The 21157-nt window shown below is 37.9% G+C and overlaps 1 protein-coding gene across 4 annotated transcripts in view; it reads right to left on the minus strand.

The window, feature by feature from the left end:
• The window catches only part of VPS13B (vacuolar protein sorting 13 homolog B), a 484859-nt gene that overhangs the window by 303928 nt on the left and 159774 nt on the right, over window positions 1–21157 (minus strand). For all 4 annotated transcript variants that reach the window (XM_068932943.1, XM_068932945.1, XM_068932942.1 and 1 more), the window contains exons 18-19: window positions 16611–16745; window positions 15582–15755 (exon numbers count right to left, since the gene is read on the minus strand). In XM_068932943.1, coding sequence (XP_068789044.1) covers window positions 15582–15755; window positions 16611–16745 — 309 coding nt within the window. The remainder of the gene's footprint in view (window positions 1–15581; window positions 15756–16610; window positions 16746–21157) is intronic.

Below are 21157 nucleotides of genomic sequence, written 5' to 3' on the forward strand. Positions count from 1 at the left end.
AAAGAGTGAGGATGTTCCCTGACCTCGCTCAGTGCAGCTGCTGCAGAGAGCCCCTTCCACCACCTCCTGACTGGTGCAAGGTCACCTCCAGACTCTGCCCTGAAGCAAAGCTCTTTCCTCATGGCCTACCTGTATGGCCAGGGACACCCACACCGCGCTGTGCAGCTCTAGCCCTCATTGAGTGGGACTGGCTGTGTTTGTAAGTTACAGGCAGCAGAAGCCAAGCTGCTTGCCTTGATGGAAGAAGACGAGAAGTGTTCCCACAGAGCTCAGAAAATGAGGAACTTCTCCAGCCTAAGAAAAAAAGGTGATGAAACCCCATGAACCTTTCTAAGCCCCTTGACGTGAAAAGATAGACAACCACTATAATTGTATAGAAAAAGAAAAGGAGTAGCACTGCAAGGTACGTTTGATTCTTATTTTTATTAGTTAAACAAAAATACTTTTGTGTTACCCTAGTTCTACTTCTCTGAGAAAGCAGCAGTAGGAAAGCCTCTATGCTCCAGTGACAATGGGAACCACGACCGTGGAAGGTGTGAACCCCAAAGGGTCACCCATCAAGGCCAGGTCAAGAGCAGGCCTCCATGCCGGGTACTATGCAACAGGCCAATAACCTTCCCTAGTAAGAACATTAACATAAGGAAACACAAAGAGGTATCTATATTAGCCAGAAGTGGCAGAACTTTGCTTGCCCCACGTCTGAAAGCATGGCAAGAACTCAGATGTTGCTCCGTTTCCTGGAAGCCAGGACCTAAATGCTGCCGTTTTATTCCTGAATTATACTGGCTCCCAATATAACAGCATTCACTTGCAAGCTGTCCACTGTGGGACCTCTTAGAGTACAAATGAAAAACATTTTATTCCCTTAGCATTACCTCATGCTACTTTTGTAAAAGTATCCCTCTTTATCACTCATTTCTATGCTCTTAAAAAGAAATGTTCCAGAGTCACTTGCTCAAGTATATTCACACCTCAGTACTGCAGAAATCATTTGTCCGAGCTAGCTGAGCTGTTGCCACTCAAGGAGAGGTGACACAAGCTGTTGCTGCTAAATCCCAGCCAACCTACTGTCAAGGCTCCAAGGGTTAGTGGTGATAATGGAGGTAAATACTGCTGGAAAGGAATGCAACAGCAGCAGGTCCCTCCCTCTCTTTCCCCATACCACTTTCCAGGTCAACAGCAGAGCCTAAATCCCTCTCAGAGCCTTCAGGCAATGTAAGGAAGAGGAGACCAACTTTTTGGCAGCCATTCCTTGTCTCCTCCGGAAAAAGATGGTAGGCCACATGAGGTGTCCTGTGACTGCACTTAGCTCACTGGACAATAGCTAGACCAATATTTCAACAGAAGAACTAAAGATTGCATACCCTGCTGGCTGCAATACTCCTCATATACACTAATTTAAATGTAATCAATTGCAGTGTTATGAGCATTATACGAACATGCAAATACACTTAGTAAATTAATTTGCTGCAAAATCCAGTGAAAGGGGTAAATAAAAGAGATAGGAAGTGATTTCTGATACAACTTTTTCAGCACCTTTTCCCCTTAACTAAGCACAGCATCAGTATTGCTCTTTGACCACAAGGAAATTCAGGAACATCCTTTGGAACACTCGTCATTTAGAATGGGAAGCACAGAGAGAGACTTTCTTCTAAAGTCAACATCAGCTCTACTACTATATAATTATGAACATTCTGTAAACTGAAAACACCACATAAAAATAATTTTTAAAATGCTGTTTGAAATATTATGTCTTTAAACTTTCTTTCAGGGAAGTTGTATTTCTTTGCACAATTCCTCCGGTACCTTTGCCAATCCAAGGAGATGGAATATGGAAAAAAAAATTCCCTTCTCACTGCCCCAGCCCATTCAAGACAGGATACTGAAATCTTTTAACAGGGTGCTGATGCTTCTCCTGAAGAGTCTGCCTAATGAAACCAACAACTCATTCAGACGAACAAAAGCTGCTCCAGATTCTCTGCTGAGAAACTTTTGGCAGGGACCATAGAAAGAAACTTCTCAAAAAGGCACTCCAAACATGCACCGGAAGGTAGGAGCAGTGGGTGACCTATACTGCATCTGTACCTGCCTCTCATATAAACAGTGAAGAGAGTCTAAGGGCTACAAGAGCATCCTTCTTCCAAATATCCCTCCATCACCCTCCTAGAGCAGCACATTAGAGCACTGCTGTGGAGAAGAGCATTGCAGACCATTCCAAAAGCCACTGCCTTGCACATAAATACTGTCCTCCTTGGCTATCCCTCTGTCCTTCTCTACTCCTGCTCCAGTACCTCTAAAAGTGTTGCCTTGAACAAATATATGAGATTTTAATCACCGTATTTCTACCTTTACGTTGGAGCGTTCTTGCCTCTCAGTTTTCGTGTTAACAGGAAGGAAATCACAATCTCTGAGTGCATGGCTCAATTTGCTGCTATCCTGTAGCAAACACCTGCTCCTTCCATCACAATTTTGAGATAGTAATTTTCCAGAAGAAGAAAAAACAAGTTTGCATGACTCACCTTAGAGACTCCCTGTTCCAGGAAATGGTCTGAAATAAAGAATCTTAATTCTTATTGTAAGTACAACAAGTAGTAAATGATGTGGCCAACTCATGAACTGTCCCTAGTAAGCACTCTTGAATCCTCATCAACTGCTGTAGGATGACTAATATTTTTGTGAGCGTCCCTGGAAAGATACAGTAACATGGATGTTTTGTCTGTTTCCAAAAGGATGCGCAAGGACAAAGTTCACACTGTCTCCCCAGACATTCCCACATGCAAAAGTTGGCTTTCTTGCTCTCATTCACCTGCTGTCATGGCAGTGTGTGCAATTCCTGCAGATCTCCAGACATGCCATTAGAGAAAAATATCATTAATATTTTACATTAATATCAGCACAATAAATAGAAAAAAGCAATGAAAACATACCACAAAATTATCATTAACTGTATATAAATGACTATGCTAGCTACTCTATTTATATGGAAAAAAAAAAAAGGAGAAGTATAAAGAAACAACAATAAGCAAAAGATAACAGCTGGGACTCCAATCTGAAAGAAGAGGGGCTGCTCCTACATCTGACTTGAGAGGTGTGAAGACACTCAAGACCCACCATCTGGCACTTCAAATCAAAAATATCGCATTCAAGTGTGATGGGATGCACAGTCTTCAGCATTGTGCAAGCATTTAAACCAAAACTGAACTTGTCCAGTTAATTTCCTAATGCCTATCTTTCCAAACGAAACATGGTATCAAGCTACCAAGACAAGGAACCCGGCTATGGAGATTCAGTGCAGCCACCTGCAAAAGACTGCACAAGGTGCAAAAACCCAAGAGCGCGAAGAGAGAGACCTATGTTTGACGCATGGATTTTAGCAGACATTATACTCTTATTTCCTTCTTGAGCATACAGGCACCACTTTTTGAAGTTGCTACTGATACATATGCTTTATTTTGCTCTTTTACAGATCTGTAGGATTAATTCTCTCCCATCACAAGCTTAAAAAAAATACAGAAATTTTCTTAAAGAAAAATCTAGGTACTATAACAAAACAAACACATTTTTATTTTAAAATAAAAATGGAATGATCTTTTCATTAAAAGTGTGCAAAACACAGGTAAATATTCTGAAATTTGGATCCTAAATGCTCAAATGGCTCTTGAGAATAGAAAACCTTGAACTCAGGATGCAACGATTCAAATAATACTAAGCTTGGTTCACAATTAAATGATCACATCTCCCTTCTGACTAAAAATGTGGACAACAGCTCGTAGCTGACATCTCACTTCAACATTTTACAGCTGCTCTGAAGTAAAGGCTTTAGACATTTGAATGCATGCATGCACCCTATTTTCCCAGGATTTCAAAGTCCACATCCAGGCTATTGCTCAGCCATTATAAATGAGTAATTCAAGTAGGGCATGACTGCTTCTCATATTAACTTGATAAAGATGTTTCACTCGAAGTGCATCAACAGTTGTGTTAAGTCATCCCTTTCACAGACTTATGCTTATTCTGTGTTATGTTACAAGCGAAGAAATAAAAAAGTATTATTAGCTTTCAATTATTATAAAAGTCTTGGCCCTAAATACAATCAGTATTATAAAAGATACTATGTTGTTATTATTGCACTTGTTTTCACAACTCCAAAACACAATCAAATATACCTTATTTCCTAGGTAATATATTAAAAATAATTTCATCAAATTAACTGCAATCTGCATTAAGGTTTTATTTCATTAGTTTAAACATGCAACTACTTAGAGGACTGATATGTACTTTTAAGAATACATATCTGTTTTCAGAAAATTCAGTTACACTGAAGATTACATCATATCACTCGAGTCTTTCAAAAGTTGATTTAAAAGCACAAAATTTAATACTATGGATTAATTTTAGGCTCATCTTTAACAAAGAGTCTGTTATCAAACATGTATAGAACAACTATTTTGCAACAGTTTTAATGTCTGAAAAATAACCCAAGGCTTTGGTTATAGTATTGTCTTGAATGTTATAATGGTATACTGAACACCCTTCCTTTTCTGTGATTTTACTTCTGTTAATTTGCATTTCACAACCTAGAGAGAATATTTGGTCAATTCTAAAATCCCTTTTCTCTAATCACACAAGGTGCATTATAATAAACCTCAAAATTAGAGGGAGAAGAGAATTCATATTCTTCTTTCAAGAATTTATTTCCTTTGAATTTATAATGAACACAAGCATAAGCAGTAACACTACGTATCAAAAATACAGTGAATATATAATCTATTCAAACCTCAGGGAGGACAAGATGTCCAGCTGATTTAAAAGATGATTAATTATGTCTCACTAGAGACTAGGATTACTCTCTATGCTAAGGGGAAATTCAGAACCGAAAAATAAGAATACTACCCAGAGGTGATGATCCATCACACACGCTCCATAATCTCGCCCACTAATCTTGAGCCAGACACCGTTTAATGCTTCATTAGATTTGATCACAGTCTCTCCACTATTTTTCCAGAGAGAACTGTTTCTATTTACAAAACTTCCATTTTCTCCATTTTTGTAAACAAGCAAACAAAAAACCATGGCAGCTAATTCTCATATTTCACTTTCCATTGTGTTTAAGCAGCATTTTTACATTGTTTAAGTAGTTTTATCTCGGGGCGGGGAGCATAAGGACTTGGGCAAGGGAAATGGGAGAAAGGAGTCAGCCTTTTATTTATTCAGAGTATCTTTCTGATACCAAACAGTAATTTTCAGGATTATACTTTATTTTCATTTGGGGTTTGTATAATATTTTTAGAACGTGGTCATTTTTTTCTTCTGGTGCAACGGAGCTACCAACACTGGAATTCCCAAACCCGTGGCTCGGCCTGCCTCCTTTCAGGCCAATCTTCCCATAAGCAGTGGGCTATTTTTCCAAGATTTCTGGACACTAGGCAGCCCAGTCAAAGCTACTTCTCCAGCTTGGCACCACTCCCAGGCAAATGGCCCAGGAAGCTGAGTAGTGAGAGCTGTGTGAAAACACGGGCTAAAAGCAGACGAGTTGGCAGAGAGAAGCAGACTCTGACAGTGGCAACTCGACGAGCTGACATGTTTGTTCACAAGTGTCCATCCTTTCCATTCTCCTTGTCCCAATACCCCTTCCTCCGGCAGCACGTTGCAGCATGTGACCACGCAATGTGCTCATTAAGTTCGGATAGCACAACCCTAAAATGATTTGCCATTCTGTTTTTAGAAGGAAAGAATCAATCTCCTGGGAAAAACTACAATTTTTTTCAGATTTGTGCACTTCACGTTCAAAATACATCAGTAATTACAAAAGCACTTAGGAAAAATAGACTTTGCACTAGTTTATTGAACTCTACTTACAGCACAGCATCAATATGTAGTGGGAGAAGAGTGTTTGAATGGGAGCTCAGGACTCAGCTGAGCAAATTTCTTTGCTCAGGAAAACATTTTTGCCTTAACTTAACCAGCTGCAAAATTAGGGCTACCACTAGACTTTTCTCATTCAGTCATGACTTCAGAAAAACAAATCGTTTTCCTTTCCACGCTGCCTTTTCCTCCAATTTGAGTGTAAATTAGATTAAAGTAACTATTTAAAAATTTAGCTAGTTAAATTAACTGCATTTCCACTATAATCTTATCACTGTGTTCTTCGAATAGATTTAGTTCTCTAAGTAGTACCATCAAAATACCTTAAAGGGAAATTTTTAATAAAATGTAGAATTGTAACTAAATGGAAAATTCAGCAGTTACTAGGTATACAGTTTTTGTGCTTACAGTTGCTTTACTGAAAAACCTGTTATATAGAGATATTTATAGTTAAGTGCTCACATAAAGAGGCTGCAAGTACACTACACCTAGGTAACATATTAAATAGAACTGAAAAGCTACACAGTGCACTATTTTCCTAGTATAATTTTTAAATATTTCTGCAATCTAAGATAACAAGTACCTATAGGAGTATCTTGCACATATTAGTTCTATTTCTGTGGTTTCAGAGGTAAAAAGAAAATGAAATCGGCTCTTACAGCACAAAAATGATTAAATGTTCTAAAGGCTAGAAGGGACTAATGGTTTCTGCAGTACTAATTCCGATATGGTTTGTAGTTTTTTTGATAGAAATACAGCTTGATTTCCAAAAGCTTCACAGAACTTTAAGAAAATTAAGCTTATTTAATGTTTCTGAACCTAGACACCTTGGAGCTATTCAAAACCATTTGCCATTTGGTCAACTATAAGAATACATCTTAGCTCAAAGATCATCATTGGGATTACCTAGTTGAATGAAAAGTCAATTTACTGGTTACATTCTACTGTTTTGTCTAATCCTTGCTTTTTACATAAAACTGTAACTATTCAGTTGCTTGGTAATTGTACAACCTTATTTTGTGACAACAAATGGCTATTTGTAGACTCACAGTAATGAACTTCTGCTGGAACTTCAGGACGGCGATGTCTGGGCAGGAGAGGAATATGCAATTGAACATTCACTCTGTATATTTACAACTACATCCCAAACCATATAAACGAGACTGTAGCACAGTTGTGTGTATTATAACCAAAACATTTGAGTCTTTGGAGTGACCTGTAGGTTTTTTTTTTTTTAATCCACTACAGAGTTGAACTATGGAAATTGCTGAGAAAAAGCTTTATACATGCAAATATATATAAAATATACACACACACATACAGACTTTTAGACTACAGCTTCATTTTATGCAAGCAGTAATGTGTGTGAGGTCACAATCAGGGCTTCAGTTAAGCAGCTGATCTCAAAGAGTAGTCACAATTTCTGCATTGAAAATAAGGGAGATACTGAAAGTTATGCTGTTTTTCATCAAATGCACTGCAGTTCTGTTCAGCAACATGATATTCAACTAATTGTCACTAAGATTTGAAAAATAAAAATTGCCATAATCAAAATGCATTTATATTTCACTACCAATATTCCATTGATTTTTAGTGATATCTATTTAACATTTCATTACAAAAGAAATACCCATGGTACAGAACCATTTACATCACAAAAGCAGTAGTGAGAGCAATATAATTCAATTATAAAAGTTGGAAACAGTTTAAACGTCATTTGAAAGTAAACAGTTACAGTCCCTTATGCCCATGTCTGGGAAGCGTCCAAATGGAAGTTAAAGATCCCATGGCATTTTTTCAAAATGAGTAGGAGCTATCCCAATGTGCTGGCCAACATATACTTTCTCAATTAAAAACAGATTTCAGTGTCCAAAGCTATGTGTCAGCAATTGCTGAGAGCATATGCCTGTCAGGTTTCCAAAAAATCTCTGCACCATCAGTAAATATCTAGTCACCCTGCTTACTAGTGCCTTTTCAGATGCCACAAGCAGAAAATGTGCTCAGAACAAATGTATTTCCATAAATAGACGAAGCACAGAAGCATTACCCTAAAGTGTCATGGAAAGAGAGGTACCATTTTAACCTCCATTTGGATTTTTTTCCCACACCAGAGATGTTAAATGTGATTTAGGTGGCCTTGGGAACCCCCTTGATACCCAGCGCACTTTGATTCTGCCAGACTCTGAAGCGAACAGAAATCCTAGGGAACACGCATGCATGCACACAAAGTATAGGTAGCAGAAATAACCTCATATCTGCCCTTCTCCAACTTTTACATACTCAATGAGTTAAAAGGTTAAAAAATAACAGCTTTTTAACATCTCGATTTTTGAGTTAATGTTTCAAAGAATTTTCTAGGGCTTTTTTCTGATTGAAGAGGTGAAGAGACTTCTTTCATGCGCTTTAAAGTGCACATTCCCCATCTCACCCACTACTCCAAAGTTCAATCTTCATTTGCCAGTGGTGAAGCACAACTCCTCCCATCCCAGAAGCTACAAGTTCAGCTACATTACCTATGGGCAGAAAGCTGTTATCCTGAGCCCAAAGAAAATAGAAAGTCAGATGATGCGTTTCTAAAGAAAACGGGGAAAACAGAGAAGAGAACTTTTAATGAGGCTTTCCAACTCCCCTGGCTCAACAGATTTCCTAGTCCAATGTCTCAGGCCGCTGCTCCTTGGAGTTGGGTCCACTTTTTCAGTGTCTATGCTTTGATATTACTTTGCCATATTAGCAAACCCTTAAGTGATGCTATCAAGAAAAAGAACTTTGACACAGGAAAAAGCTCTTCTTTAGCTACAGATTTTACTCCACCACCTTTGACAGCGCAGTTGAACAGTACGTCTCGCTTAAGAAAAAAAGAAAGAGTCTGGGTACTTAACTATGCAGGCTGAATTCCTAACAACTGATAGGACAGAAATAATCCTACTCTTCTTCTATCAGTTTTTCAGTCTCAATTTACAAAATTCAGAAATTTATTTAGTCACAGCTACAGACTTCTAGGACATACACTGCCAAAGGATTTATGGCATACTGGCAAAACCAGAGCACAACATAAGCAGAGAGATGAAAGAATAACATCTCTCCCGCCAACAGGCCTTGCAGAGTTACTCGAAGGGCAGCTGAACAAGGCGCCTTACTCCGACATTGCGCAATCACCTTTCTAAACCCAGAACTTACTGCCGCTCGCTGGAGTTCTGCAGCCCACTGGAAATCACACTCACCCAGGCAGCAGAGTATAAAACGTCCCTCCCTGATGCGAGGGGACACTGACATCAACTTTACAATGGGAGCTGGTAGAGGAACAGATTGCTCTGCAGGAAAAGTTGACTTCCTTCTTGGAACAAGCAAGAAGTTTCAGATAGTAGATAAAGAGGTGATTTAGGTCTGGAAAAATACTTCATACCTACCCTCACTGTAAGGCAGAAAACATTTGGCTGGGAGAGGATGGGGATGTCTTTCCACACAAACTGGAAGATACTGTACAAAATTAAGCTAATTTTAATGGAAGCTTTTACCTTTACAACTAGGTTTTAACTAAAATTTAGATTTACGACTGGTACCAACCTGCTCTTCCCTACCCCACCCTCCCATCCTGAACCGCTCAGCACCACCATCTGCTGTCCCCACTTGAACTTGGAATAAAATGAAGATGTTCAGCACGCTCTATCAGTTGCCATGGGTATAGACCTTTAAAACACAAAAAGTGTTGTGCCTTCAGATCTACAAGAGAGAAACTGGCCTCTTTTCTGCAGTACCATATCACCGTTAAACAGAAGCCTTTATATAGGAAGCATACCTTAGCTTAAGAGGAGCACCTTCTTTAACCTCAGCTCTTAAAATCATATTAATTTACAAAACAAAAGTCTTCCTTCATTGTTTAAAAAAAAAAAAAGGAAGCATAATGTCACCCTTTGTCAGCAAGGTGTCAGACATTTCATTTACGGTGATCAACTAATCCCAAAATTGTAAGAGATATTGAAATATCACTACCACAAAATACTCCTGCCCAGAAGTTTTGTAACTCAAAAACTTCTAAATGTAGCCTCTCAGTTCAGGCAGACTTTTAATTCAATTCTGAAAACCACAGGACATAACTAACAAAATTCTTCTAAAAATGTGTATTATTTCAATTTAAATTCACTTTACTCTAACATAAGTATGTGAATACTGTGTTTTCAGTAACTAATATCACTAGCACTCAGATTTTTCCAAGGCAAAATATGAGAATAGGCTAGATTTTAAAAGTAATTAAGAGGCTATAAATGTTGTGCGCTGCAAGAGCACAGTTCTCAAAAGACCAGAGTCCTGGCAACTATCATAATCCTTTTGAAATTGTTCATATTAAGATTAAAGATCACTTTGTTCCTCTATTCCCACAACTAGTTGGTATGGTAAAAAGATCAGTCCCCTAGTTTTATATGTAACATCTTTAACATTTGCTCTCCTCTCTGTGCATGTGATTAAATGTAACATTTTGAAATCCCAAAGTTCTGAGAAAAACATAAATCCTTGTCCACAGCTGCTGTTTGACTCTGGAAACACATGCATTTTCTTTTCAAGCATCTACCATCAAAAAATCCCAAAGGACTTGAACTGGAGAACACCTGCATCTCTTCATTTAGTTCCAATAACAGAGTCTAAACTTCAAAATTACAAAAATAGATGCTATGCTCAGCTGCAGTTACATTCTGCCCCTAATTCCCGTGAACAAAAATGCTAAGAGCATGAAATCATTCAGGCAAGCTCTGTCATCAGCAGGATAAGATATTTTGCACCAGAAGCCCAGTGGGAAATTGATAGAAAACTGGCAACAATTACAGATAAAGTACATAGTGAAATCCTCAGGGAGAGGAAAGGAAATGTAAGAAGATAGATGGTTATAATTTTTACACATTTATGCCCAAACCACAAATGCAAATTGTCTTTAATTACTACTAATTTTTACTCATTCACTGTGTCAAATACTTCCAGAATATTTTGAAATATTTATGAATTCTCTTTTATAAGTATTTTTATTTACCAGCACAGGCCTTCACTTAAATTAGAACTGAAAACTTATAAAATATCATTGTTCTAGCTTTAAAAGCCAGACTTTGCAATATTCCCAAACTGGGCCGTCAAAGAATAATTCAGAAGATGTCATTGAGTTATATTTAACTGCTAGAAATGGGGGTACGGGAGTATGTATTGGTGTGCATACATACAAACAAATACATGTAAAATCTGTAACCTCATTTCAAGTAAGTTCTACCAGGTAAAATCAGCTGTTATATAAGAGGAAAAAGTATAATGTTGTTGTACAAACAGCATAATGCAGTACAAGCATTTATGACGTTTTTTCCATGTTTGAGGATGTGCTTTCTTCAGTCTTTAAAAATATTTTCACTTCACAAATATCCTTCTTTCCTTTATTCGTAGGGGAAGAAAAGGAGAGATCTTATCTACACTTAGAAAACACTGAAGTTGGGGAAAACACCCCAAATCCTTGGAAGCCTAAGAAAACTATCACTTAAGTTAGAAATTACTAAGTTCTACAAGGCTGAATATTTGCCCTTCATTCCTCACGCGGCTTCTCACATAAACTGGGGAAGTCTGCTTTCACTCTCACTTGGTTCGCCGGCTGTACCGATTTACCATACCAGAGCATGAACTAAATACAGGTACTTTTGTTTTCTCCCCTGCTTCACTGTTGCATTGCTGAATATTTAAGTTGAGCTCAAAGAAAGCTGCTTATTAATCGTGGGTTTTAGTTTGTTTCTTCTTGATTTATACGTAGGAAAGCTCTCCATACAGCGGCTGTGCATGCACTGCCAATTATTCAATATGGCAAACCAAACAGAGCTTAATCAGCTCACCTCATCTATTCAACAGCTGCTCATAATTAAATCCTAACGCCCCCATTCATTTCCCAATCTCCCTATTTCTCTCAAAGGCCAGGTGAAGCAAACAAGGGCTGCAGCTTGCTCCGAGGGTTAATAAATCCAGGGTTAGTTCAGAGAAGCAGTAAGAAGACCTTCCCAAGCCCAAGGGTAATGTAATAATCTCTTTTCTCATATATTTTGTGTGCTGCAGTTTACATTAAGATTGGGGAGCACATCCACTGATTTTTACAGCTATGCATAGACACCCCTATGGCAGCTTTTCATAAGCCAAATGAACGTACTCAGAACTAAAAGCTCTAGCGTGCAGACTTATGTTTAAGTACTAAATAAAATCATATTTATTTCCCATCTCTTCAAAGTCTTCCTCTGCCATGGGTTTATCAGTTTTCCATTGTGCTAATGATGCACTTTGTGAAAATGAAATGTAAATGTCCTTGCTAAAAATCATCAGTACCTGCACTTTTTATACATAACTCTTACTTTGCCTGTCTACTATAGATTGCACCCCCTAATGTTGCCCTGCTTGGAATAACATTTTACAAAGACCAAGATTTCTCTTGGCAGGTTGCACTCAATGCAGTATGTTACTACTAGAATCATCAAGTTTTCCTCTTCCTCTTGGTATTAAGTAAAACATCAACAAATGAAATGCTAATATGGTAGGTTCTACCTTCATCACTTAGACTGTAAATGCACCCTCAGCCTTCGCAGGCCACCACAGACAAGCGCACCGCAGTGCTTGCCCTCCTGAGTCAGAGGGAGGTGGAGAAAAGGTCCCGTAACATCTCCCCTCCAATTTACTCAAGAAATACCTATCACTTGCATCACCTCCTCCCTGGCATTTTATGCCCAACCTACTGCTTTGATTTTGGACCCTGGTGTTTTCCATTCAACTTCACAGGTGCACAATGAATTAATTAGTTACTTCTCCTTCATCGATTTTTATATAAACAAATTTTTCTTTTTAAATCACTTCTACAGGCCTTATGTTGTAGTCCAAGATTCTTCTACAAGCTCTCTTAGGTGATGGTCTCTTTTTTAGCCAGAGTGCCCAGAAATTCCCCTGCAATTACATCTCTTGGTCTGACACACAAAGGAACATCATATGACTCAGTTCTGAATGGAGGTGGCTAACTTGCAGCTCCTCAACTTGGTGTAGGTCCAAACCAAACTTTTCTTCCATGTGACCAGCAGCTTTGCTGACACCGAGGTTGCTAAGTTTTCTGACTCCCTTTGTGTGGGGAAAAGTAAGCTGAGTCTACCTGAGTGCCAAGTGACACATGAGCCAACCCCAGCACAGCGGCACTGCTGTCTCCCTTGGCTCTTGGAGAAATGGCATGTGCGTTTTCAAAGCTTCAGCTACACGGATATTTTCTTATTTATCTTGTATAGCTAGAAAGGCTGGCCAGGCCTGGCCTTAGCTCTAGCAATGTGATAATATAGAACAAATCTAGATGTTATTTTTTAACTTTCATTGGGGAGTTTTTTCTTCTTTCTTTCTACGAGCAGGCTGCACTATCTCATTACGCTTCTTTGTATTTTGAACTTCTATTCCTGAACATCATATCTACCATTACCATGATCAGTGGCTCCAAACAGCTCAACTTCATACTGCAAAGTTGCAAAGTCATCTCTAGTAGTACAGCTTTTAACAGCCCTTTAATTCCCACATGGTGCAAGTTGAATTTGCCGTTAAATTATCCAGCACCGCTTTCTCAATTCCCAGAAGTGACTGCAACTGACAGCAAAAGCATTTTTATGCTCTCATATCACTCCATGTTTTCTCTCCCGGTAGCTTTCGTAGTCTTCATAAAAGGATATCCATATCTCCTACACTGAATTGCCTCAGTTCCTCCAGGAAGTATTTGAAAAGGAAAGGCTTTGATTAACTCCCCCTTGCTTTGTGTGGAATCCGAGATAATTTAAGCATTCTTAACTTTTCATAGTTTAAATTTTGTAAAAGCTCATTTGCAGTACACTATTCTCCACATTTACAGGAGGCTTTAATATATCATACAGCTTTTCCCTCTCATTTATAATCACTTGCAAGTGCCACCTTACAGACCTAGAGCTTTCAGTATGCAGGTTATCCATATATCATTCAGTATATAGAATCAGTACTACTACCTTAAGGCACTTGGGGAGAACTTTAAAACTAAAAATGTCAGCATTTTAAGCATATCTCCATTCATCTACAAAGTAGGTACCAGAGACACTTTTCTTCTATGACCCAACTTTCTGCTCCATCACTAGCTGGTCTCTCTAAGTCACTGTGTATGAGTCGGGTCTGCATTTGATTTACCAGTTTCTTAATTCTCTTAAACATGCACTCTCACAAACCTATCAAATATGTGCTAGTATCTAATTGAGCTATCCAAAATACCGATGAGCTAAAATGTATGTGTGATCACTGTAACCAGCAGCAATTCTATAGCGTAGGTAAGCACGTACAGTTCCTTCCAAACTCAATCAATACTCTATGACAAAATCAGAAAGCTAAATTGAAAAAATCCTCTAGAAAAAGGCAGAAGATGAAATAATCTGTAATAATAATAATAATAATAAATACTATTAATATTATGAACACTTAAAAGTTATTTCAGTGAGGCAACAGCTGCAACAGATAGATTTTCAATTTTTTTGTTAAAGAATCTGAATAATTAGGAGAGACTGCTGAATCATGAATTGCTTTTAGGCAATGTTTTAGCAGTAGGAACTTAAGATAACTGTTATACAAACCCGGTCATAAACATTTCCAGTATGGTACTGCCCACAAAACATACAAGTGCTTACTAATATTTACTTTACGTGAGAAAGAAATACTGCTTACATACACGCATAAAAATTACAAAGATGGTAACAAATTCACTGCTACTTTTCAAGCTGATAACATTCAAAGTCTATTACACATGAAAGAAATTAGAGGGAAAAAAATCATATTTTTCCGGGAGGTTTTGTGCTTCATAATCCTGGGGGTAGTTACTTCTTTTGCTTCCATTAGACTACGTGCTCATCGGTTACTTTCTCCTATTTTTTGATTCCATCCTCAGCACAGCAACAGGAGAAACATTTTACAAGATGAAAACATGATTCTTAAATGCAATATACCAAGAGCAAAACCTAGATCCATGTGTATTTCACAAACTATTATATTATAATCATTTTCAACCAGCTAGATTTCAAATTGACAGTATTCCTTGAAACAGACCAATGTTCCGCCTAAAGGCCACAGAAACCACGAGAACGCCAAGTAAAGGTATTTATGCCCACAGTCAAAACCATCCTTAAATTTATCCAAGCAGTTCTCTGAAAACCTTAACTTGCTTCCCATTTAAAACTACCACAGGGTAGATGAAGTGAAAAGCACGCTCTGAAGCATTTTGAAAATCATCTATTTTTTATTATGCAGATAAACAAATTATTAACCGAATCATAAATTATGCTGCAAATTTATGTGAACCATTTTGAATCCAGCATGTCCACTTCTGTACAAGAAGCACAACTCAGTAGACAGAAAAAAACAAAAAAAAAGAATAAAGCCAACATTTTCAACATGGATCTTGCCAAAAAATAAAAATGTTTATGAAAGATTCTGTCTAACTTATTTAAAAGGCAACCAAAGTCAAGGTAGCGTTCCTTATTAAAGAGGACATATAACAAAATGCTGCTTTTTGTTTTCGTGTCTCATACTGAGCTAAAGTAAAGTTATAATGTGTGCAGTATGTGAAAAATACTTTGGCATTTGGCACATTTTATATCGAGCCCCTCTTTTGAAAACTACATTGGATAGGAAAATGTAATGTGATACCAGCTTAACAAGAGTTTTGCACTTACCAGAATTATGGCAGTAGTCCATATACTGTGGAATTTGGATTGTAAAGGCTACCAAATCTGGAGCTAAGAGAGACTCCGGCTTTCTGCTCTCACTGAGCCATTTACTGCTGTGTAAGTCTCTGGTGTCAGAGGGGCCTTGAATTAACGGAATCAGCTTCTCTTTTCCACCATCACCTAAGATAAAAGTTAGACTTCTTACACCTTTTACAGTAACAAGATAATTTTTCAACATATAAACATTCACTAGTCCAAAGAGGACAGCTATTAAAATGGTAAGCACAGAATTAGAAGAGGAAACAGAATGAGCAAGCCTTTATTAACTATTAACCAACTTCCTTAAAGTTATCTTGTAAACGTCTTTATATCCAAGAGGATTTCAAATAAAGTAATCAATTCTAATTAAAATAGTATTTTCTATCCCAACTTTATAAAATAACAACTTTAAAAATCACCTTGAACTCAATTTAGAGTTAAATATATCACATTTTTAACGTTCTTAGCACTAGCTGTGTTATGCACAAAGATCACACTCGCTGACTGGAAAAGTTACTGAGTACTTTTCCAACAAAATTCTATTACAGAAATTTAAAAACAATCCATCACAAAGCCCTCAAAGACTTCACAAATGAAAAATGCACTTGCAGCCTTAATGGAAAATGAGACATTAAAAATTAATAGGAATATATCAAAAGCATACTCCAAATAAAGTAAAATGCAAATATCCTGTGTAATATGAAAATCTAGTTTGATTCCAGTTTGTGCAGTGCTTTTAGATTAATTTTTGTCTCAGCAGCAAAATCAACACTTTTATTTTTTACTCTGCGTCAAAACTGATTATACTGGGGCCAGGCTGGATCATCCTGGCACACTCAATAACAATAATAAAAAAACCCAAAACAGAATACAAAAAAACCTCTCTGATTCATAGGAACAATGAGTAAATTCTTGTTTCAGTAACTCTCCTTGTAAAAAGCAAGGCCAATTCTCCTATACAGGCAATAAAGTTTTACATGGTCCAGCTGCACATACCTGGGGCTTTGGCACAAATTTTTATTGATCCCACGGTCCCAGAGGCGCATTTGACCAATGATGTGCTGCAGTACTTCAATTCAACGTTCTGGATTGAGCCCTCAAGAGTTGGCAGGGGATTCTTAGATTTCACACCTAATAAAAGAAAACTGCAAATGTACTAGCCTGTTGAATTTAAATATTTTTATATTCCTTCACCAAGGCATTTAAACTTAATTATACTTTAATTATCTACCTTAGATGTTCTTACAGCATTTTTGTTGTGATTCACAGTTTTTAATTGCAAGCGAGAGAACACTGCATACAGACTTTTCCATACACGCAGTTGTGCATTCAGCATGTAAAGATACTCACAGAAAAACACACAAGGCCACTTAGAAACTGGAATAATAAATAGGTGTGTATACACACACGTATACATACACTTTTGTTTTGGCTTTGTAAGCGCCACCTCAGCTATTCTCTTTCATGTTTTTATTATGACCCTTTCATTGCAAGACCTTAAAGTGACTAAGTGTTTTCAGCCTGCACTTGGACAACAACGTTTTGCTCAGTAGCACTGCAAAAGCATTAAATACGTGCAGCTGAATGGCACAGAAGGCCAGCACGCTTGCCATTTTTCTACGGAAACCAGAGTTCAAGCCTTGCCTTAGGTCACAACTGGAAATAAGTTTTGGTGGTCTTTGCTCAGCCCCCATTTGCGCGCACCAGAAAACCACCGCGCAGTTTGGAAGAAAGCAGAGCTATTGGCAGCCACTTCTGAAGAGCTGCCTAGGACGGCAGCGGCAGGGGAGGCTGCGCCGCAGTGCTCAGACATGTTGCCAGAGCTTGCCAGGGCGGCTCGCAAAACAGCCCTCTACCATGCACGCCGCGACCCAGCCCCCTTATTCTGCCCAGTGCTACCTATCTGCAAAAAATACATACATTTACTCGCAAATTAGGAAGAAATAGTTTCAACACCTGTAAGAAATATGAAAGGAAAAACTAACAGAAGTTACGGTCTTTAATGTTTTTTTTCCCTCTGTGCAAAAGCGACTTGGAATTTGCCTGTTAAAATTAGCAAGCACCTTGTTAATTATGCAAGCATTAGTATAATTACGGAACCATTTCCTTGCATATGTTACATCGACTCTGGGCCAAAATCCATAATTACGCAAGGAAACTGTTACGGAATATCAGAGAAAATGAAATTAAAAAACACTTTGCTACATATTTCAAGATAGATGGACACATTAAAGATACTTAATACATTCTCAAAAGACTGAATTCACCATTTTTTGGTATCATCTCTCAAAGACATAACCAAAAGAATAACCCTTAATAGATATTAATTAGTAGGGTAGCCAGACACCTTGCACGATATCTGTACTGTATATTTATTTAAGATTTGTTTTAGAAAGACATTAATTTTTGTATAAATAACACTTTCCAAGGTGGGAAGGGAAAGCCAGCATACAACGGGACGCACAGCATTTAGTAAAATCGACTGCCGCAGGGAAGCAGGTTCCCACGTTCTGTGCATACCTTCCTATCAAAATTTAACCTGTCTTCTGTGTTTGCGGTCTCTTCATCCTTTTGCTAAGGCGCGCTTCAGGATGGCCGAGAGAATGCTTGCTGCAATCCATTTGTGCATCTGGCACACTACAGCACTCAATCAACTTACCCGTTTTAAAGACCAGCTACCACTTTTAGTCTGAAAAAAACCACTCCTGTCCAACCTGTCCTGGGGCAAGCCTCTTTTAAAGCTGAAAATCCCCTTTGATCTACGGTTTTGTATCAGAAATGATGTATGAATTTGTCGAAAGCAGACAGGGTATCAGGAGGCATTTCCCAGTCTCGGCTCTACTTTCTGGTACTTCCTATAAATTACTACAGAGCCTCCTGTGTTGCAAACAACAAGTATTTGTCTCTTTCTTGCTTTCTGCCTATTCCAAAACCGCAGTTACAAGATATGTTAGTAGCATCAGTAAGATTCTGGTCAAAATAAAATAAACGGAACTCATAATTTGGCCTCAAATCTTTCAAGCCTTCTCCAGACTAGGAGCTTCCTCTTACCTCTGTCTCTCTGCAGTTCTCCCACAACTAAAAATAAAAGGTGTGATGACTGATACAATTCTCTCATTTTGCTATGGAAGATTAAGTGCATTTAAAATTAATTTTTTTCCATCGTGAAGTCCACTTTTAAATATATTAACCCAGAGAACCTGTACTCATCAAGGCCAAAACTTTCCATGTTAGTTACATATGTAACTTGAATTTTGTTTTAATTTGAAAACAAGGAAACAAGTTTCATATAACCGTGCTGTCTATATTTGTCTCTGCTCGCTCCTATTCTCTCACGGAATAACTTTTGGACTCGTCCAATTTCAACAAGACATGGCAGCATCTCAAAGACATTTATTTCTTATAATCTACATGAAAATCTGGGTTAAAAAAAAGTATGCAAATTTATAAATACTTAGGGCCACTACTAAAATAAATGTAGTGTCTAAATTCAAAAGTAATTTAGCCTATTTGTCCTAACTGAGCATATTTTTAGCTAACCAGGCAGCCTCTGCATGATGGCCAGCAAAGCCCAGCTTAGACCAGCCAGTGCATCGTTTTTACCCAGGCACCAGTTAGGGTTCTCATGGGGAAGCCAAGAACGCAGAGCGGCTTTGCCATGGAAAAACCCACAAACCCTCAATGCCTGATCATGTAATTAATGGCCAGGTGATCAACAACCATTTTTGAACACATAAGACAAAGCAGTAACGGATAGCCGTAGTACGGTCTTTCTTTCTGAAACACCCATTAGAGGGACAGGAAGAACTCCTTCCTAGTGGTTTTCAACTATTTGAAAAGAAAATAGAAAAGCACTGGGAAAATCACAGCACAATCACATCCCCTCCTTTCTGCGTTGCTTTGGCATCAAACGATAACATCGTCCTGCTCTCAGACTTAAGATCTGATACCACAGCAGATGACAGCAATCAAGGAAAAGTTGTCAGAAAAAATTATTCTGCTCAGCTCCCACAGCTCCAGACTGAAGGTAACTCAGAAAACCCATTCACTGTTGAAACCCTACACAGAACATGCATAAGGAATTTTTCAGGAACTCAAGATGTCCAACTAGATTTTCATCACAAAGATAAGATTCCTCAAGTCTCTGTTTCAAAGAACAAAAAGATTAGACACTTTGGTGAACCATTTATAATGAATAGGTTTAATACAGCAAAAGAGTACATTATCTTTAATCTCAGAAAATTTTTGGAAATGATGAACCATGCTCATAGAACTCATCAAATAGGTAAACGGTTCTACAGAGGAGAAATGACCCTCGTTTCCTACGTAGGCGTCTGACTAGTTTCCATCTCTTCATACTTACAGTTCTTCCCAAATAACCTCCCTTGGGTTATCGATCTCTTCAGTGGTGATAAACTCATTATAAAAATCAAAGCCGCAGCAGCTGCACACATAGCTGAAATGTTCCTCAAATACATATTTCAGCAAAGAAATGTTTAAACAGGATGGGGGGGGGAGGGGAGATGTCTCTCCCCAAATGTTTAAAAAGTTTTTGGAAGTAGTGTCTTCTCAAAGAATTGTCTGAATTAGAAGACACTCCTAGGTAAGAGATGTCCTCTGCACCCAAATGCTAACTCAAATTTAATTCAGAAATAAATGTTCCAAAATATATATTTTTTAACTCGGGCATTGAGCATGAATTCAAAGAAGACGACGAGGAACTAAATCTATTGTTGCAAACACTAACATTATCCAAATTCAACTTCTATATTGCAATTTTCTAGAATATTTTCTTCTAAGTAAGAAAAGAGGCTATTTCTGCTTTAGTTCTTAACACGACAAAAAATGCTTGTATAGGTCGCATGTTTGAACTACATGATACAAATTATATCTTATCACCATCTTCTGGCCCAAGTAATTGAAAAAAACCAAAAAATTATTTGCAGGATATTAAATTACACAGTGCCATATTTTGGCTGTGTAAGACAACAAAGTAAGTAGAATTTTTGATTTCCTTGCTGTTCTGGAATCACACTTTAAAAAGCAACACTTTGATTTGCTTGAGTTTGTAACTCAGTGCAATCACTAGTCAAAACTGGAAAACAGAGCAACCATGCTTGTTTTCCACAACATCTCCCATCTTCTTTAGTTAGTTTATTTTTTTTCCATCAGTAACACGATAACTAAAGACTTTATGGAAATAGAGAGATAGATATGGCTATCTCCACCAAATACAACTTTAGACTATTTAAGATAAGAATGAAAAATTTCTAGTTGTGTGATTTTTGTACTAGAAACCTATTGTCCACTGCAAAACTACTTGCAACAAAAAACAAGTACTTCCTTCTTCCCAACATGTAACATGGAACAATGTTTATATCTGGTGATCAAACAGGCTGTTTTAGCTGAACCAAATTTCACACACAGACTATAACAAATCTCCATCGGAGACCCAGAGGGCTGTTCTTTTCATGCTGCAGAACTCCAAAGCAGGCTGAAAGGTTTCCTAGGTTAAAATCGGCTGTGTCCTGACAACTGGCACC

Source organism: Struthio camelus, chromosome 2 (genome assembly GCF_040807025.1).
Source record: "Struthio camelus isolate bStrCam1 chromosome 2, bStrCam1.hap1, whole genome shotgun sequence".
NCBI classification, from domain to species: Eukaryota; Metazoa; Chordata; class Aves; order Struthioniformes; family Struthionidae; genus Struthio; species Struthio camelus.